At 38.6% G+C, this 18,526-nt stretch overlaps 2 protein-coding genes across 9 annotated transcripts in view; both read right to left on the bottom strand.

Annotated features, from left to right (window-relative positions):
* LOC100118148 (adenylate cyclase type 2) overlaps nucleotides 1-10,476 on the bottom strand; it is a 57,998-nt gene extending 47,522 nt beyond the window's left edge. Inside the window, exons 1-2 of one of the 4 annotated variants that reach the window (XM_031928705.2) lie at nucleotides 10,364-10,476; nucleotides 8,533-8,815 (exon numbers count right to left, since the gene is read on the bottom strand). In XM_031928705.2, the coding sequence (XP_031784565.1) occupies nucleotides 8,533-8,545 (13 nt within the window). In that variant the 5' untranslated portion in view covers nucleotides 8,546-8,815; nucleotides 10,364-10,476. Of the gene's footprint in view, nucleotides 1-8,532; nucleotides 8,875-10,271 lie in introns of all 4 variants that reach the window. The other 3 variants (XM_031928704.1, XM_032599924.1, XM_031928706.1) reach the window with 3 other exon arrangements.
* A 2,435-nt stretch (nucleotides 10,477-12,911) lies between these two features.
* On the bottom strand, nucleotides 12,912-16,751 carry LOC100113526 (histone-lysine N-methyltransferase E(z)). 5 transcript variants are annotated; one of them, XM_016988943.3, is made up of 10 exons: nucleotides 16,496-16,751; nucleotides 15,583-16,250; nucleotides 15,292-15,508; nucleotides 15,058-15,081; nucleotides 14,586-14,864; nucleotides 14,148-14,528; nucleotides 13,751-14,041; nucleotides 13,488-13,670; nucleotides 13,240-13,405; nucleotides 12,912-13,160 (listed from the first exon to the last, which is right to left on the bottom strand). In XM_016988943.3, exons 1-10 carry the CDS (start codon nucleotides 16,629-16,631, stop codon nucleotides 13,100-13,102), a joined length of 2,406 nt encoding a protein of 801 aa, XP_016844432.1. In that variant the 5' UTR covers nucleotides 16,632-16,751; the 3' UTR covers nucleotides 12,912-13,099. The 5 variants fall into 5 exon arrangements, with proteins under 5 accessions (XP_016844432.1, XP_016844433.1, XP_016844434.1 ...); XM_016988944.2 differs by having other exon boundaries at nucleotides 14,148-14,504; XM_016988945.2 differs by having other exon boundaries at nucleotides 14,148-14,492.
* Nucleotides 16,752-18,526: the final 1,775 nt, after the last annotated feature.

Below are 18,526 nucleotides of genomic sequence, written 5' to 3'. Positions count from 1 at the left end.
ATGAGTTTGCTGTACGTCTTTATGAAAACTGTTGTCAAGTTTTATACTTTGATATCAATCTAATCGCTAGTACAAACTTGACAGGCTTCTCAATTATGACCAAATTGAAGAAGTACATCGATAAAGTACTTCAAAATCATTTAAATTATGTCGATGAATCCAGCAAAAGTTCCTCCGCGTAGAAATACGTCCCGATCGCAAAACACAAGCACCAGCTCTTCAGCGACTCATTCATCCCGTCAGAACGGGACTCTTCCTCTCTGTAGCATCGCGAAGGTCACGGCCGACATAGCGCGAAAATTCGTCGTCGATTACCACGTAGGCATATAATTGGCTAGCGCTCCAGCTGAGGTCAAGCTCAATTGATCCTAAACGCGCTCTCGTAACTCGTCTCTTCTCGTTCTTTAACACGCGTGTATGCTGCAATTCCCTGACGATACGTCCTGCATCCATGGATAAGTCCACGATTTTTCGTGAATGATGATTCGGTGAATAAACGGGATTATAGAGCTTGATTGACACTCGCGTACGCGAAGCGCGTGCTTACGCGGCTGTAACAATTGAGCGGCGATTGTCGATGAACTGTTGCGAACTTAATATTTTGGTTCGAATTTTTCAGGAATTGTTTGCGGAGATTAGCTTAGTTTCTATCTGATTTCATATCTCGTTTAGTTGAAAACTCGTGTACAGTTGTAAACTTCGTGTAATTTATCTTGTTTCAATCAAAATTTGGGAAACGTAGCGTCTTAAGCATTTAAACAAATTTAAATTCACTCGAGTTTGAACCCGTTTCTCAACTGAGGTTAAATTAATCATTCGCGTGACTTTTTCATGAATGTTTTATAATAATCGATCAGTTCGAACAAACCAAAGTCAATTTCGATTGCAGATAATCAAACGGTAAAAATCCAATACTCAAGCGGATTTTCAAGTCAATCTGGAACTAGCGCGGCCTTCGCGTTTCGCGTTTTGCGCATAAGGCACGACCGCTGACGCTCGCGCTTCGCGTTCGTAATGCCTGTCGGTGCTTATACAGTATTATCCTGTTTTTTTTCAATATTGTTGTCAAAGTTTTGATTGGTAATCTTCTGGCGGTCGTCAAAACTACTGGAAAATTAGTAACTTATTTGTATTTGTATCAATTTTTTATTTTTGTTTGTAGATATTCTTAAAATATATCTTATTTTAATTTTATTCTATTGTAATTTCAGATAAATAATACAACACTTTTGTATCGCAGTTTTCAAGAGGAAGTAAACAAAAGGATGATATTTCGTTTTAGGATTTCAATTAGAATATCAGAAAATTGATTGTTTAGGTATTTAGCATAGTTTAGAGGGATGTAGTAAGCTACTTAGAGCTTTTCTTCAATCTAAGCAATTTTCTTTATTGAGTTTAGGTTTTTCTAGTTCAGTATATACACTTGAATTTTGAAATGATTTGAAGTGAATACTGATTCAGCTTAAAAGATTTAATTAATATAGCGTACGCCGTTATATGATGCCAAGTTACACGGATTGTATTCGGCGATTACGTATTTCCTAAATTATGCATTTTTTATAATTTAATTAAAAAAGTGATTTAATTTTGTATATATGTATGAGATAAAGGCCAAAATATAACTTTCAGCTTCTAATAATATAGGAAAATTGCTGAAAATAATTGGGTTGGATGGGGCATGTTGCACCGAAGTTATTATTGAATTTATGTATCAAAAAATCGCTTTTAGGGTTGTGTATGTCAAAAAGTGTTAAAAAAAATGTTTGCCACGGTAAAAAGTTGTATTTTGAAAATGTTTACAATTTTATATTTAACATTTTCATGTAAAACGTAAATCCGTAATGTTTTATGGCAAATAATTGGTTTTTAGCTGTAAAAAATCGTTTTTGGGCTGCAAACTCGAGTTATAAGCATTTTCATGATTTGATGTCAATAGAAAAAAGTTGTATTTTAAACATGTCTACAACTTTTACATTTAATATTTTAATGTAAAACGCAAATCCGTAATGTTTTATGGCAAATAATTGGTTTTTTAGCTGTACAAGATATCGCATCTCACACATTTTTCGCACACGAAAATATAAGCCACTTCGGTGTCGCGGTCGTGCCTAAAAAAAGGCATCGAATATCTTGAAATCAGTATCAGAAGAGAAGCTTCACTCGCAGTACATACAAACAAAGTCCGCTCGTAAAACGCCGCGATCGACGATTTGAAAAAAGCAAATCTCCCTTTTCTGCAGCTGCACGCACACTTTCGAGAGAGAGAGAGAGAGAGAGAGAGAGAGAGAGAGAGAGAGAGAGAGAGAGAGAGAGAGTTTTTCTTGCGAAGCACGTGTGCGTTTAGTTTTCGAGGATGGGGTGCTAAATGTCTTCGGGGGTGGCTGCGGCGACGTTATAAATGGATTGTTTGCAGTTAGGAGAGATTGGTGATGTTGGCGGAGCGATATTTTTTTTAGGCGTGAGCGATGCATGGTATAGAATAATTAGTGAGGCTATTAATTTTCCTCCCGCTTTTACGGCGGCGCTCATCTTTAAGAGCTTGAATCGTTCGCGAACTTGTTCGCGATGAAGTGGAATAGAGGAGATAATGTTCGTCGAATTTTTGTCAGAGTCTGTGAAATACTTATAAAGCGACGGGAAAAAATCAATCCTATACCTACTCTGCCCTTATAATGGACGTCTTCTGCGAGTAGCAAGTACCTGTACTCTATTTCAAAGTAATGGACAACAACGAGCGACAAAGAGAGGAGAAACTATAGGAATAGTGACAATCAAATTGATTCTCTAGAAGCGTTGCCGCGTCGCGGGAATTTGGTCGATTTGGCTATACGGAAATCCCAATGCGAAGCATATACGAGCAAACGTGTGACCCATTGTGCCGTGAAATAATGAGTTTCTTTATTTTCTTTCGCGTGATATTTGCCTTTCTCTCGTGTACATTGTCCAGAGTTATAGGCTTCGTTTGCATTGTTTGGAGGGTCGTTTTATGCTGGGTCTGAATTGACGTTTTTGATCGATGAGGTATGTGCTCAATGAATATTAATTTCCACGCCGACAGCCCGTCTAGTTTAAACATTTTATATGGCTATTAGCTATCATCTTTATTTACTTATAACAACCGGTATACTGATGAATTTATTATACAAAGAAACACGTTTTGACATTCGTTCAGCGCATGCATTATATAATATGCAAATATAGTTGCGTCGCGTGTTTTTATAATATTTCGTTTATTTGTATTTCGTGTCACATTAAAACACGCAGTGTTTTTAATATCATTTATTACGCATATATAGCTATACAGCAACTCTAAAACCTGAAAACTTCTCGTGTAATATTTTTAGAATGCTTAGTTTAAGCTTCGGCGTAAAAGTTTGATTAAAAATGCAGTGTTTTTTACGTATAGTCCATAAAACGCGCATTTTCCTTATAGATGAAGCTACAGCTTTCTTAACGTCATAAACAACGCTATAGCTAATTACGTTTGTAGGATGAAAGCTAAAACTGCACAACACATAGTACACGCGTCCGTCTAGTATTAAAAATCTTGTAAGTCGTAAACAAAAATTTTCCGTAAACTTTCCTTCTAGGAAGCGAAAAACATCCCCGACTCCATGAAACGAAAAGAAAACTCCCAGCCGGCCCCCCGTGGCAATAAAGTCAGGCTATATTGACAGTAGAAAGAGCGAATTGGGTTGCACGAGTCAAGCTATACATGCACAAATACAAAAAGAAGTCTCCCTCTCCATGTACGAGATTTTAATAAAACGGAGGATGTAGAATTTCGTTCGTTTGGATGGACTGCCATTTTTGGACCACATCAGCTATGGGGGGTTCGTTGATAGTCTTTCACAAGCGGATGATTTTTGAGCTTTGACTTCAAGTTTCGCTGAATCCTATTTAAAGACGAGGATTGATCGATGTTTTTAAGCGATTTTTAATTGGATTTTCAATGACGGCGATGAAAGAGATGAATGCGAGTCATATGAGCTGTCAGGCGTTATTTGTATATAGTGTGACATTTTCATACGTTGATGCGTTATTCGACGTTCTGTCGATTAATCAAACGCAATTCTCTTTGTACACGCAAATTATGCGCGGTGGGAGTGCATAGTGAATTTATTTTTAATGTATTGTAAATGATTTTCTAAAAATAGAGGGTTCTTTTATCATACGATTGCCTTCATACGTGTGAAGATCGCTTTTATCAAATAAAATTGCTTTTTTATGTTTCTGCACTGAGAAAAATTTATAGTAAATTTTACTATACTGGATAGGAAATTTTAATAAAAAGTTTGGTAATCCACTCACAGACTGACAGTCTAGTAATTTTTACTAAACAGTATAGTAAATTTTATAAAACTATAAATTTTACTATACTGAGTAGTAATTTTTACCCTGACTAAATTAAATATAAAAATAAACATAGTGGAAAAATTATTTTCAATTATTATATGGCTCTAAATTTTTATGGTTATGGAGGGTTACTCTTCTAACGCACTTCATTCAGAGAACATTATCGATTCACTCGCCGCAGTTGATTTTTAGAGACATTAAACTAACCTAGATACATTTCCTACAACTAAACGCTTAATTATTATACATATTCGCAATTCGCAGTACATATGCTTATACGCTCGCAATTGTTACAACAGGGTTGCTAAACGGACTTATATATTAACTGAGCTAACTTCTTACCGCTTGCGGGTTTTATTTTCCGTGCACTCCCTAGCGGCAGCACACAAAACAGTTTGACTTTATTTGAAACAGCACCGGCTTCAAACTGCTGCTCTGAAGTCGAGTCTTGCCATGATGCTTATTTTCAGGTGCTTCTTCTCGCGGCCGCCATGTTTGCTAAACGCGCATGCGCATAACGCGTCAATACGCATCAGTTCCGATTTTCAGATGTAAAGTACTATACGTTCTATTAAAAATTACTATACTGTCAGGTAAAAAGTCATACATTGGCGATTTTCACTATAGTTTCTGTTAATTTTTCCTATTGAGTATGGTAAATTTTATATGGAAGTTTAGTAAAAATTGATATAAATCTAGTAAAAAGGTCAGTTTTGTCAGTCTGTGACGAGATTACCAAACTTTCCAGTAAATTATCATGAACATATAGTAAAATTTACGCACTATTTCTCTCAGTGTGTGTAACTCAGTTCGACTTGTTAAATTTCAAACTGTTCAATGAAAAAATCGATACCTCATTTCCCTGTACATATAATGCAATTGGCTCCACGCGTACTCGGCAACATCACGTATGTATATCAATATTTTTAATTTCCGGAAAGGAATTATGATTATCGCACGCATTTGAGCTATATTTTTAATTTATTTTTCACTAAAATGATGACGCGATCCTAAAAAATTTCATCGTTTCAATATATTCTCAGCGGTTAACGCATTATGCTTAGTCCCTAATGGTATTCGAAAGTTCTTGATGGGAGCCACATATATTTGACGCCCGACACGAACTGTCGCCCGGAAAATCGGCGGAAATAATGTCAAGTGTCACGTAATATTTCAAATTTGCATTTTTCCCGACATATCATACAATATGCGTAATGCGGCATTTACATTTTTGTCGATTCGGGACATTTATTTTTCCAGGCTGCGAATCGATACATGAGATGGAAGTGAATATGTAAATTTGTCATGTCGAGTTCGGGTATGCCCAATAATGATGCAGACTGTGATCTTTTCGTCTTATTAAAATTTCACACTTTAAAGAATGTTTTATATAGAGGCATAACTAAGTGTGATCCATTATCACAAATAAAAAAAATTGGCAATTGAGTGATCGCCGTCAATCACTTATGATTCATTGTTATAATCCCCGTATACGAAGCGCAAAATGAGCAAACACGAAATTCCCCCTGTGTATTATGATTTTATTATTTGTTACATCCGCAAAAGCAAACTGAAAAACATATGTAAAACGAGCACAAACGATTTCACTCGTATCCTTTTTTGTTCTAAAATATAATTCATTCGCTATCACAATTATTACTGAAGAAAACGTATAGCCCCCACGCCACTTGAAGCGTATTGGCATCGAATGAAAACGTCCGTTATATGTACTTACGAGGGAGAAATTCCGGCAGATGACGGCGCGCGTAGTCCGAGAAATAAGTTCCAAGTATAAAGAGCCACGTCATGAAAGGGATTCCGATTGACATAATATTCAGCCCCATTAGTTCGCCGAAGGGAGCGCGAGATTTCGAGCCTTAAATATCGTGGAAGTAATCTACTCAAGTAGATACAGTCCGAGTATGTCAAGACGTGGTTATGATTCAATACGTCCCAGAGATCAGTATATCAGTACAAATTCTGGTATACCTGTAGGCTCGTCATGAAAAATTCAAAGCTTGCGTGAATTGTTTTTAAAACCAGACTGTAGCTGCGCACTGTGCTATTGATTCAGAAGTTTTCTATTGTGATGTTCCTGTTGGCTGTACTTTGCGAAGCGCCTCGAAACATTTTCATGTACATACGCACAATAGTTCATACGAGAATTCAAAGCATCTATTTACCTTTGACAATATATGCTTGTGTATAGGGAATTCAAGTCGAAACAGTGGAGAGCGAAACTTCTCTTCGAGAAGATGTTTGCATGTGATGCTCCACGTACATGTCTGCAAATTCAAACCGAACTCGCGCGCTTGATCAGATAAAAACTTTTGCGGCCGGACTTCTTTGACAAAGCTCATTACTATATAGTGTTGTTAAACCTGTTATCGAATTCCATCCTTCTTTTTCCACATTTCTTTGCCTTTATTCGAGATAAAATATCAATAAATTAATACTCGCGTACAAGTATGCGTGCCCAATAAATTTTCCATTGAAAAAATAATACCTCAGCCCCGAGCAGCATGATTATATAATAAATTCGATCGAGCGCGATAACTCAGGCTCCGAAAACGCGTATCATTCTCGAGAGGATAAATTAAAGCTCGCGACAGATAAAAACTGGGTCGTCTTATCACCTCACCTCTAAATCAATTCCGTCGCAGCTCGTGCCTTACCTCTCGCGCATCGCAAACAAAGCGGAAATCACACTCGAGTCTCCGTTATTCCCATTTACGTTGGAGGGGAAAATCTATGCCTCCTCTGGAAAAAGTTCGTCGGGTCACATATAAGGAATATCGAAACTTGCCTCTCTCGCGCGCGCGAGCGAGATAAGGAAGGGAAACGGCCCTCAAGGGGTTGACGTAGTAAAATACGCGGCCCAGACAAATAGCTCCGAAAGTCCGACCCCCCGAGCTTCCGCAATCATGCGCTTCGGATAAAGTTGGCGCGAGCTTTGAGGTTCTTCTTTCTGCCCTGTATACTTTTTCTTTTATTTTTATCTTGTTTCGAGGGGCATACAGATCTGGTCCACTATCTGATGGTGTTTTAATTCGAATTTGATCAGAAGGCCTAGATAAGGTCTGTTTGTGGGGTGAGGTTGCTTCCCATCTGGGCGTGGGTAAAAATGTTCAGCTCCGTTATTTATAGTACGAGGTATAACGTCTTGGGAAAGTACGAAATAGTTGGAAAGCGAAATTGATTTTTATTCCAAAACAATATCTTCTTCGAGGGATACACAACAGCAAAGTTCCGACTTCTTTAAAGTCAAATTTTACGTCGAAAGTTTTCGGGACCGTAGACCATACCGAGGCGATGGCGCATTTGCATAAAATTTCGCTGGGAGTCCAACACCGAAGTTCATAGGAGGCCGATTTTTTCCCCTTTATCGAATAAAGTATAACTTGAAGTGCATATATACGTGAGCAGCCGTCGAGTTAGTTTAGTCGGATCGAGTATTTCGAGATAAGGACTGAGACATTCGCATGTAAATATTGCACACTTATACATGCAAATGAAGTTTCTGCAGATCATTTTTTCCTTCTTTTTCTTGGGTATTCTAGTGGATCTCGTTATCTTTCGTGGGCTTTGTATATAAGGCTTCTGGACATTCCGAGTTTTTCGCGCAAAATTTTTGCAAAGAGCCTATGGCATATACTTCATTGGGAAATTTCATTTTTATTCTCGTAAATAATGCAGGCTACGTGCCTACAGAAAGTATGAAAATCTAATCCGTTATTCGATAACAAAGCCTACTACGCTGAATATATTGACGATGTAGAGCGGATTTAGTATTCGCGTTCAATCTACGTTTACGGCTTTGGAAAGCCATAGAACAGCGCTCAAATTTATTGAGAAATGCGCCTCTTGAATGAAACATCTATTAATTTGTTTATTACAGCAGTATTTTTTTCACCATCAGTGTATTTAAATTTGTTTTAGATTTTTTAATCAACTCGAGTTCTCAAAAATATCTTTATCTGAAACGCTTTGCTTTGAGTGACTCACTTATATATCACTCGCAAAAAGTAAAAATCTCCTCGAACCGAGTGACAGAAAGTGAGCCGCACAAAGTCAACAGCGAAAATTCGCGAACGCCTCAATTTCATCAAAAAGTCATTCGAAAAGCAAACAAACCCCTTGAAAAAGCCTAAATCCACTTCTAATCATTCTACTCACCTTCTTCCTCCATCTCACAGCGTCCCGTCCTCAAAATAAACGCCGCGCCAAAATCGACTTTCAATCAGCAGCGACTCTTCTTTCTCGCTGTATACCTCTCTCTCTCTCTCTCTCTCTCTCTCTCTCTCTCTCTCTCTCTCTCTCTCTCTCTCTCTCTCTCGGTCTCCTTCAGTTCACTGCGCAAACAGCGGTCTTAACATAGTCCTGCTGTCGGCGTTGCTCAGCCGCTGCATTATATCCCGCTTGTTTGCCCGGCGAAGACGTTGCACGCACTTTCGTGTACCTTTGGATTTTTCGGCGAGTGTCGCGCGGTTTTAGAGAGATTGGAAGCGTCGAGATTGCCTGCGGGAAATCGATTCGTCGCTGCGTGAATTTTCGAAGGTGAGAACGAGCTTTTTTCCGAGGGGTGGTGTGTATTATGTCGTATTCGTGATTTGTCGAAGCTATTTTTGAAGAAATAACGGCTGACTGTGCACTTTAGGCTATTAGCCTCGAGCCATAACGTAATTGAAATTTGCTCGAGCAAGAATGGAAATTTACTCCGACTAGTGTCAATTACTTAAAATAGAACCGCCACTGTCGACCGAAGTGGGTTATTTTCGTTTTAATAGGGAAAAGAATATTTCCCTTCCATTCGCAGTGCAAGCGACTGCCATTGTTTTTGTAAGTCGTCTGTTTTGATCTATGGTAAAGGATGGCGCCCTGATTAATTTTATCGAAAATTTAAATACGTACTTCTAAAATATGAAAAATTTTCGTAAAGTTTAAGAAGAATTTAATATCTCAATCGTCGGGGAAAAACATGGAAAGTAATCGTCGGAATAATTAATCGGAAGGAAGATCAAAGAAGGCTGTAATTAGCGTAAAGTTTCAGTGAGAATCTCTTTGATGTCGAATGCATGAAAAAAAAATCGAATCTCTATATCTTTGTTGCACAAAGATTTCAAACTGAAATCTCGACTTTAACACACCAGAAGGATTTAAATAACGGTCGTGCGAGAGTAGGAGCAATTTATAGTCTGTATAAATAGTAAAAACGTCAGCTCCTATTATTTTTCCCGCCGTTTGATGTATCAAATCGCACGTCATAAGTGCCGAGCATTTGGTTGTCCCTCACATCGGAAACTTGTCGTCGTAGCCCAAGCCTAGACTTGGCCGAGTGACAAAAATGTTACTTTTGGTTACATTGAAATAGAATAGTGCTTTGTATACGACAAGAATTTAATTAACCTCTTTACTAACCCTGCGGAGACATTTTTTATCGCTATATTCACGCGCACGCATCTCGCACGTATTTTTAGAATTTTCGTCCCGGTGTGCGTATAAAAAAAGACGCGTAGGGATCTCTTCGCGTTGACTCTCGAAACCTTGAACTTTTTTTGTTGAACGTACCCTACGTGGTAAACTTGTTGAATATAATAACTTTCCTTACGGTCTGGCCGTATCGTAATCGGAATCGTCAATCGAATTAGCGAACATTCATGCGCCGAGAGTAAGTGGTCACTCGTTTGTATTTACGATCGCGCATTTATATTTAAACTGAGCGAAATTCGACTCATCAAATTAAAATTAATTTCAAGTTTTTGTGTACAATTGTGAACTAAAATTTTCGTAAGAGTTCGATGATGTCTCAATTAGTCGATTACAATAGTTTAACTTAACGAGTCTGCATTTCACTTGATTTTTTTGATTCCAATTGATTTTCGACACAGACAACATTGCAGAGTAACGACAAAAACCTGAACCCAGTGGAGTGTGAAATTAAGTTTTCGATTTCCCAACTCCGCACAAGCGTCCAATCACTCTAAAACCATGCTTCGCATAGAATCACCTTCTAGTCGAAAAAATCCACACTTTTTCCAGAGAATATAGAAACGAAATTCCTGTCACATATCGCGCTTGCGACTTCCTCGTCGTCGCGAGCGACGGCTGCAACTGGTGGCTGTGGCCTCTGCTGCACACGCGAGCGAAGAGCTTCTCTCCCCACCAAGTCTCGCGGAGCTTCGCAATGGCACGCACCGCGTGGCGCGCGCAGCAGCACAGCGAACAGGCTTTATTTTTTGCGTTTGGATTTTTTTGAGACGATTGGTTAAGGGAGAGGCTATTTTCATTTTGAAGGTGTGTACTTTTAAGTGCGAAGATGCGTGCTGATTTACCGTTATGATTTAAGATCTATAATGAATATTCTTATATTTAATTTTTCTATTTGTCGAAAGGACCAGTTTACATTCATATAGAGAAGTCAAAACTATTCCTAATATATGTATATTTTTATTTTTTCAGATAACATGTGATAGAATCTCCAGTGTGTGATATTAAATTGTGTTGAATGTATAGTTATTTAATGATATTCAACGTATTGTAAGTCAGATGTAAGTCAGATCAATTACTTCATGTTATGTTACTATATATATATATATATATATATATGAATGTTGAAATATTTCTCTTGCATATACCTTCAAACAAATCGTCCGTTTACACACACAAGAATAAGTACAATTCTAGGGTTCGAAAACTTTCTGTTTATCGGTTGTCAAAAAATACGTTCGGTTGAAAAGAAGAAAAAGTCCCGAATAGACGTTAGTTTCGGACTCTTGGGATTTTATACCCGCGTTCGTTGCATTTGACAGCTTTGTTATTGACGAAGCCGGTTGTATGCAATGTAACTTGTGCAAACTTATATTTACCTGAAAACGCTGCAAGGCAAATTTTAAATCCATCGCGCTTGAACATCAGTTTTATTTTTTGTTTGCTTAAATATTGCCATTATTCATTTAGTCTTCTTTTATATTGTTCGGACCATTTAAAACTCGATTTTCTCGCCAAACGATGATTCCAAGCAATTATTGTGTCGCTTTGATGCCATTCGCTTTAATTAACGAAATAATAAAGACTGAGTCGAGAGAAGCATTTTCTCGTTTTCTATTTGCTGTGACTATTATCCTATTCATTAAAATCTCTCATTGTGTTTGATAATCAATGAATATATATGTACGTGCTTATTTCACGTTGCTTTATGCCATCCAGTAAGTATTATTAATTATTTGTTTTACAATCTACATGATACTTTTAATATTTTTATTGAAAAATTTGTTTTTTAAATTTTTAATCAGAAAAACACAAATAATCATAATATTGATATTTTTGTTTTACACACACCATGCATAATCGAAAACCTGCTCATTCATACTTCCATTAATAAACCTTATCAGTAACTTCGCGCTGACTCGGTAAATTAACAATTTCTCGCTTTTCTGAAAAACACTTTTCTAATTCCAAGATATGAAAAATTCATCCCCATGATACTTTCGCCTCAATTCGAGCCCATCGATCTTTCGGCGCTCGGACGCTATCGCTGGACTATTTCTCCGATAAAGTCATCGATGGATATCGACGATACACGTATACATACTTACAGTCGTGTCTCTTTTGGGGGAGCGGCTGTGGTCGTGCGCCGGGGAAAACTCGAGGGTATCACGCGAGGTTGTGTACTTATAAGAGCGTGACTCGCGTGAATGGACGAGAAATTTTTTTCGACGCTTTCGTCACTGAGGATTGTTGTGGCGCTTGATATCGATCTTACGATGAGTGTCGTCCGACGTAATGAGTCCTATTGACTTTGGTTGGTAGGGGTGTGATTTTTTTGGGTGAGTTAATGTTTGACTATTAGATAACAAATTTCAAAAGTTTTATGCACCAAATAAAGTAAAGATTATTACAATTCATTTTTCCTCCTGCTAAATTAATCTTTGGGTCAATTTTAGAAATACATAAAGTTGTGTTATGTTTCAAAACATTTGCATGGATTACATTAAGAGAGAAAACAGGCCGCCTTTACTACCCTGACATCACCAGGTCCTCGAAAAAATCTCTCCTCTACCTGTAGAAACATGAACCCACGAAATCGCCCATGAAAAACTAATATTAACTCTCCTACAAAAACGATGATCGGCAACAGAGACGTCAGTACGACTGCTCGAGAGGAAGCACTTCTTCTCCCGCGTCATTGTACGCTAATCATCATCGCTTTTTGCCTGCGCCGGCCTCGATGTAATTGTAATGCGCGCTAATGGTCCTACTTAACGACTCTTCTTCGACGCCCTTTTTCGAGCGAGCGAGCAGTGCTCCTCGCTCGTGGAAGGCGAGTTAATTAACTAATTAATTTTTCGGTCGAGCAAGCCTCGCCTCGAGCGCGTCTTTCTAGCGCGCATCGGCCTACGTAAGTACGTAGTTATGAGAGATTTTTGCACCAGCAAGATAGTTAGTAATTCGAAAGTATCATTTTACACTAGAATTTCTTTAGTATAAAAATAGTAGTGAACAAATTATCATCAGACTTATAGATGAAAATTAGTTAATAATGTAGCCAGATATTACTGAAGAATAACATTTTATTAGTCTTAAAAAATGGCTTTTACTCGGTTACTTGAGTATATGGAATTTATTTGTTTACTAGATGACGATGTTACTATTGTAGTCAACGAAGTATAGTTGAACGTGAAGATATAGCGCTTGAAGTGGACAAATTCAGTACCCAAGATCGCTTTGCATTGCTTTAACATTATCACAAAAATTCCATTTCTCGTTCGATGCCGACAAACTTCAGCTGCTCGGTTGGTCCATATCTGCGAGCAATCAGACAAAAAAATGAAGTAACGAATTATCAGATAAACGATATTAATTGAATATTATTAGAGCACCTACCGATAATCGAAGAATAATTCTTCTCCTGGCTGAATCGCTCGCTTGGCGAATATTCCGATTCTGTGGTCGCCGTTCACCATCATAACTTTGGCATAACAATTTGGATTTATCGAATGATTCGCGAACCTAATTTTATTTCCTTTTCTGGTCGCGTCGACAACAAAGTCTGGAATGAAAATAAACTCTTATTATCCGCATTCTCCAATTAACATTAAAACAATCTGCATCAAATTTATAATAATACGTACCATTATTAAGATTGAATAGAAAACTACACATATATTTGTCGTAAACTTTTCCTCTTCTGTCGGCTTCGTCTTGACTGATAATCTCGCCACAGTATTCTGATATGAATTCGTTCTTAGCAGCCGATTCCTTCAGGAATATACCCCAACCAGCTACATCTGATGGTGCCATAAGTAGATGCTTATCTGGAGACAAAATTAATGTTTAATACAAGGGCATCTTTTACTGAAACCTCTAAATGAAAAAGTCATATTAAAAAACTTACGTAGTCCCCGCTGAACGCTGACGTTCTTGCAAGAGATCTTCTGTATGTGGAACTGATCGGCGCCACAAGTCTGACAGAGGTCGGGGTCGCACTCGCGTACCGCCAGATAGCAGGGACACTGCTTAGTGTTGCACTGGGCCTTGCATCGACAGCCCGGGAATCGATTCTGACATTCGCTACTGCACTGGCAGAACTTCTCGCAGAAGTTTTGTGCTTGAATGCAGGGGCACGAGTTGTCGCACGGTCGGTTTGGATGATCACACGGGGCGAAATTGTGCACGTGGTTCGCTCCTGTATGGACGAAAATGAAAATTCAATTCATGATTTTAAAATTAATCCGTATAACTTTTTTAGATTAATAATCCACTCGTTGCCATTTTTTTGCCATTAAACTCACCAGAATCCTTCTTCAGTTGGATCTTGCGACAGTGCATAGACCAAAGTCTGTGCTTCTTCTTCTTCTTCCTTGGTGGTGTGAAGTCCTTGAGACTTTCCACTGCTGGGATATCGCTGGCCTCTTTCAGTGAGAACTCATAGACCTCCTTACAAGTTTTTGTGAGCATGATTTGAGCTAGAGCACAAGGATTTCCTGGAAATGCCTTGTGCAGCGCTCGAAAGAGACTCTGCTCGGAACCAGTCCATGAGAGCTCGCTCTCCGTCTTGACGCGATTCTCTTGTGTTCCAAGCAAAGAGAAGGGTGTCTGGTGCTCAGGTTGCAGCTGATCCTGCAGCGCGTCCTCATCTGTTTTAGAGTCTTCGTTTACGTTTTGTTTAAAGTCTGTGAAATTTATCATAATGATTGAGGAGATAGGTAAAGATGGAAAATTATTTATACCTTGACAGCTGCCCCCTTGACTGTACTTATTGCTGTCATTGCTGTCTTCACTACTGGCCTCATTGCCAGAATCAACACTGGCCTGCTTGCGAACCTTTCTGGGTGCACCTCGTTTCTCTTCATTTTCTTCTTCCTTAATGTCAGCTGCCTGAGCTGCAAGCTTCTCCTTCATACCTTCTAAATGCATGTAGCACTCTGTGCCACAAGGCTCAGCAAATGGTTTAAGATCTGGACCTTTGCGCTTCTGAAGATTTGGTCCAGGATGACAAACTTGTAGACCTGGGAGAAAGAAAAAGAATTTATTAGTACTTAGAAGTTAGATACTAGTCAATTCAATTTAAAGTTCTAAACGACAGAGTCACAAAGACACAGCGATGAGCAATGAATGAATGATTGCTAAGATGAGAGTCCTGGTTGATGTTTCTTGGTGCTGAACATATAGAAAGCTTTTTGATTAGACAATTTTGGTTACCTTGTGGCGAGGTTCCCCTTGTGTCTATACGCGATAAGCAATAAAAATTTTAAATGATTAATATACAATTACTCAGACAAAATTAACTTTTTGTGTAAAATAAGACATCTATTCATTCTCGTAACACTATTCGATTGCTTTAATAAAATTTCTGATTGTGTAAAAAAATTATTTCTTTTAGTATTCTCATATTAACTGCAATAACTAAAAAAATTGATACAGTTGAAAACTTACGGTGAAGAAAACAGTCGTATTTGAAACACCTTCTACAGAACAGCGTGTGAAATGAATGCATTGTCTGTTCCCTTGGTACACTTTTGGCATTTACACCATCTATGTTTGGCGTACACTCAGGTGGTAGGGCATTTGGATCCGATCTCTCTGTAAGTTCGATGTACTTCTCTTTCAATTCCTCAGGCCTACCCTTGTCAGGGAACATGCTGGATATTGCCTATTTCAAAATTGAAATTAACACTCACACAGTGAAATTTAATAGAATGTATAAAGATGTAAAGCATTACTCACATTGAAAATTTGCATTGATGGGAATGGTGCTGCCTCCTCCTTGTCCTCCACTTTAATGTCAGTCTTTGAAGCTTCATCTTTCTTATCCTCTTCCTCCTTTTCTTTATCCTTCTCTTTATCCTTCTCTTTGTCTTTGTCCTTGTCTCTGTCCTTATCTTTATCCTTGTCCTTGTCCTTGTCTTTCTCTTTATCTTTTTCTTTCTCCTTTTCTTTGTCTTTTTCTTTCAGGTCAAGTTTTTGTTTCTTAGCTGAAGATTCTTTCTCCTTGTCTTCTTTGTCGTAAGTCATGAGAGCATGAACCAGGTCAACAAATATAGAATCATCCATAAAACCTGACTCACGATCTCCGTGCACTTTGCCATCATAGTTCTTGATCAGTTCCTCGATAAATGTGCCATCCTGATCAAGAATCTCGTCACCCATGTAAGGGATATTGTGAAGAACAGTCTCATCCTCTACCATAAAGTTCTGTTGGATTGGGGCCCACGTGTACATTGTCGGAATGGGTGAAACAGCATTGATAATTTTTACAGGGCAGGATTGAACATCTCCGTCAGAGCTTGATATTTCAGCCTTTTTCATACAGGAAGCATGGGCTGGGACATCCTGCATCGCCAGCCACATAGCCTTGCAGTCTGCCCATCTTTTGTGCTCGCTATCCAATAGATCTGTCGATATTCAGTCTTATTAATAAAACATGTTGGTAGAAAATTAAATTAAGATGTTCTCTCTACTGCAAAATCAAATTCATTTCCCCTTTGTATTAACTAAATTGCAGTTCAACGAACTTGAACAAACATGAATCAACCATAAATATGAGCAGTAGGATGGTAGGTCGAACAGTTGGTTATAAACAATATATGCAATTTTGGAGGGAAAAGCAGAGAGTCGAGAAAGTGTAAACATAACTAACCTGTCATAACCTTGCGATTCTGGTTCCAAGCGACTTTCACCTCGTCGGCCCTTTTGTACCTCTTTACCTGTCTCAGTCTCATGTACTCGGATTTCACGCGTTTTCGCCATTCCGCGTTGATCTTCGCCTTCGACATCGTCGCAATGGTCGCCGGACAAAACCAAAGTAAAAGTCTGCGCGGTATAAACGTCAGACGCCAAACGCCATCGTTGACTCATTGAAGAATGCGATGGCCGAATAGCATCGTCGCTGTGTAACGCCACCATGGATGGTAAAACAGGACGCCTTTTTATCGGCGGTAGTTCTATAGTGGATGGCGTAAGGTAGCGATAACGAAGCGCGGGCGATTTAAATTTTTGTTCGTTTTTGATATTTTATCGAAATGATATTTAATCAGTAGATAAGTTTTGAGAATTAAAATTCTTGATAAGAATATTAGTCGTATAATAATTTTGTTTATATAGTTATCAACGAGTATAGAAATGCAGTAAAATAAAGTATCTTGCTTTATTGTACAACAATAGAATGGCTGTTGTACATTCATTAAGTTCATCATCATGCTTGTATATATATTATTGCCCAGTTTGTATTGCTGACATTGATTTGATAATGCAGTTTACAGTGAAATTAATGCGAGATAACAATTTCGTACAATTAAATATACTAATAGAACAAGATACACTATCTAATTATACAGCATTAAATAGTTTTTCAAATTCCAAACAAGCGACTTCTCACCTGAAAATATCTTATAAATTATGCTCCCAACATGCGTGCATTTTTTTTTTTTACGTGGCATTTGAAACTCGAAAGTTCATCGCCTCATCTACGCAAGCCTTCCACGCTGCCCTATCTTGTGTCAACCCCACCCAAGATGCACCTCTCCGATCGACACCCACCCGTCCTATTTCTACTAGATCCGCTTTTACGATGTCCTCCCATCTACGTCTAGGTCTACCTAGAGGTCGCGTTACCATCGGCCTGCCCTTCATGACACGCGCTGCCGTACGGTCGTCTCCCATTCTCGCTACGTGCCCTGCCCATCCCAATCTGCGCGATTTTATTATTCTGTTAATATTTGGTGACGCGTACAGATTGTGTAACTCATCATTGTGTAGTCTCCTCCATTCCCCGGTTTCCTCATCTTTCTTCGGCCCGTATATTTTTCGCAAGACTTTATTTTCAAATACCCTAAAACGGTTGTCCGCCTGCTTAGTGAGAGCCCACGTTTCGCTCCCGTACAGAACCACCGGCAGTATTATTGTCCTGTATATTCTTATTTTAACGTTTTTAGACAACAGCCTCGACTTAAGTAAATTACTCACGGCGTAGAAGCAAGCATTACCCGAATGGAGTCTCTTATTTATTTCGACATTAATCTCGTTTCTATCATTTATGGTCGTACCCAGATACTTGAATTCGCTAACCTTTTCAAAAGTAAAATTCCCAACTCTGAGATCTTCCCCCCCCCCCTGCAGATGCCTAGCTTATCCACAATCATGTACTTTGTTTTTGATTCACTCACTTCTAACCCTGTATACTCCACCGCTTTTATGAAGATTTCCGCGTTTCTTGCTACCGTTTCCCTACAATCCCCCAGTATATCTAAATCATCTGCGTAGCCTAGTATCTGCGTTGTTCCATTAAACGTTGCGCCCAGCTGGCTAACCTGCATTTTTCTAACAGCATACTCTAACGTTAAGTTGAACGGCACCGTAGAGAGCCCATCCCCTTGTTTTAAACCATCGCGTATCATGAAGGGTTCTGATACATTACCGTCTACTCGGACCTTTCCCGTGCTTCCGCTCAGACATATTTGAATTAATCTCACGAGTTTTTTCGGTACACCGAGAAGTACTAGAATTTGATACATTTTGCTTCGCTTAATAGAGTCGTACGCTTTTTTAAAATCTATAAATAGTTAGTGTATGGTTTCGCAAAATTCCCACTTTTTCTCTAACAACTGTCTTATGGTAAACATTTGATCGCTCGTCGATTTGTTGCGCCGAAATCCGCACTGATAATCTCCTA

The sequence above is a fragment of the Nasonia vitripennis genome, chromosome 4, assembly GCF_009193385.2.
Source record: "Nasonia vitripennis strain AsymCx chromosome 4, Nvit_psr_1.1, whole genome shotgun sequence".
Lineage (NCBI taxonomy): Eukaryota > Metazoa > Arthropoda > Insecta > Hymenoptera > Pteromalidae > Nasonia > Nasonia vitripennis.
This window is presented reverse-complemented; position numbering and strand designations above follow the sequence as displayed.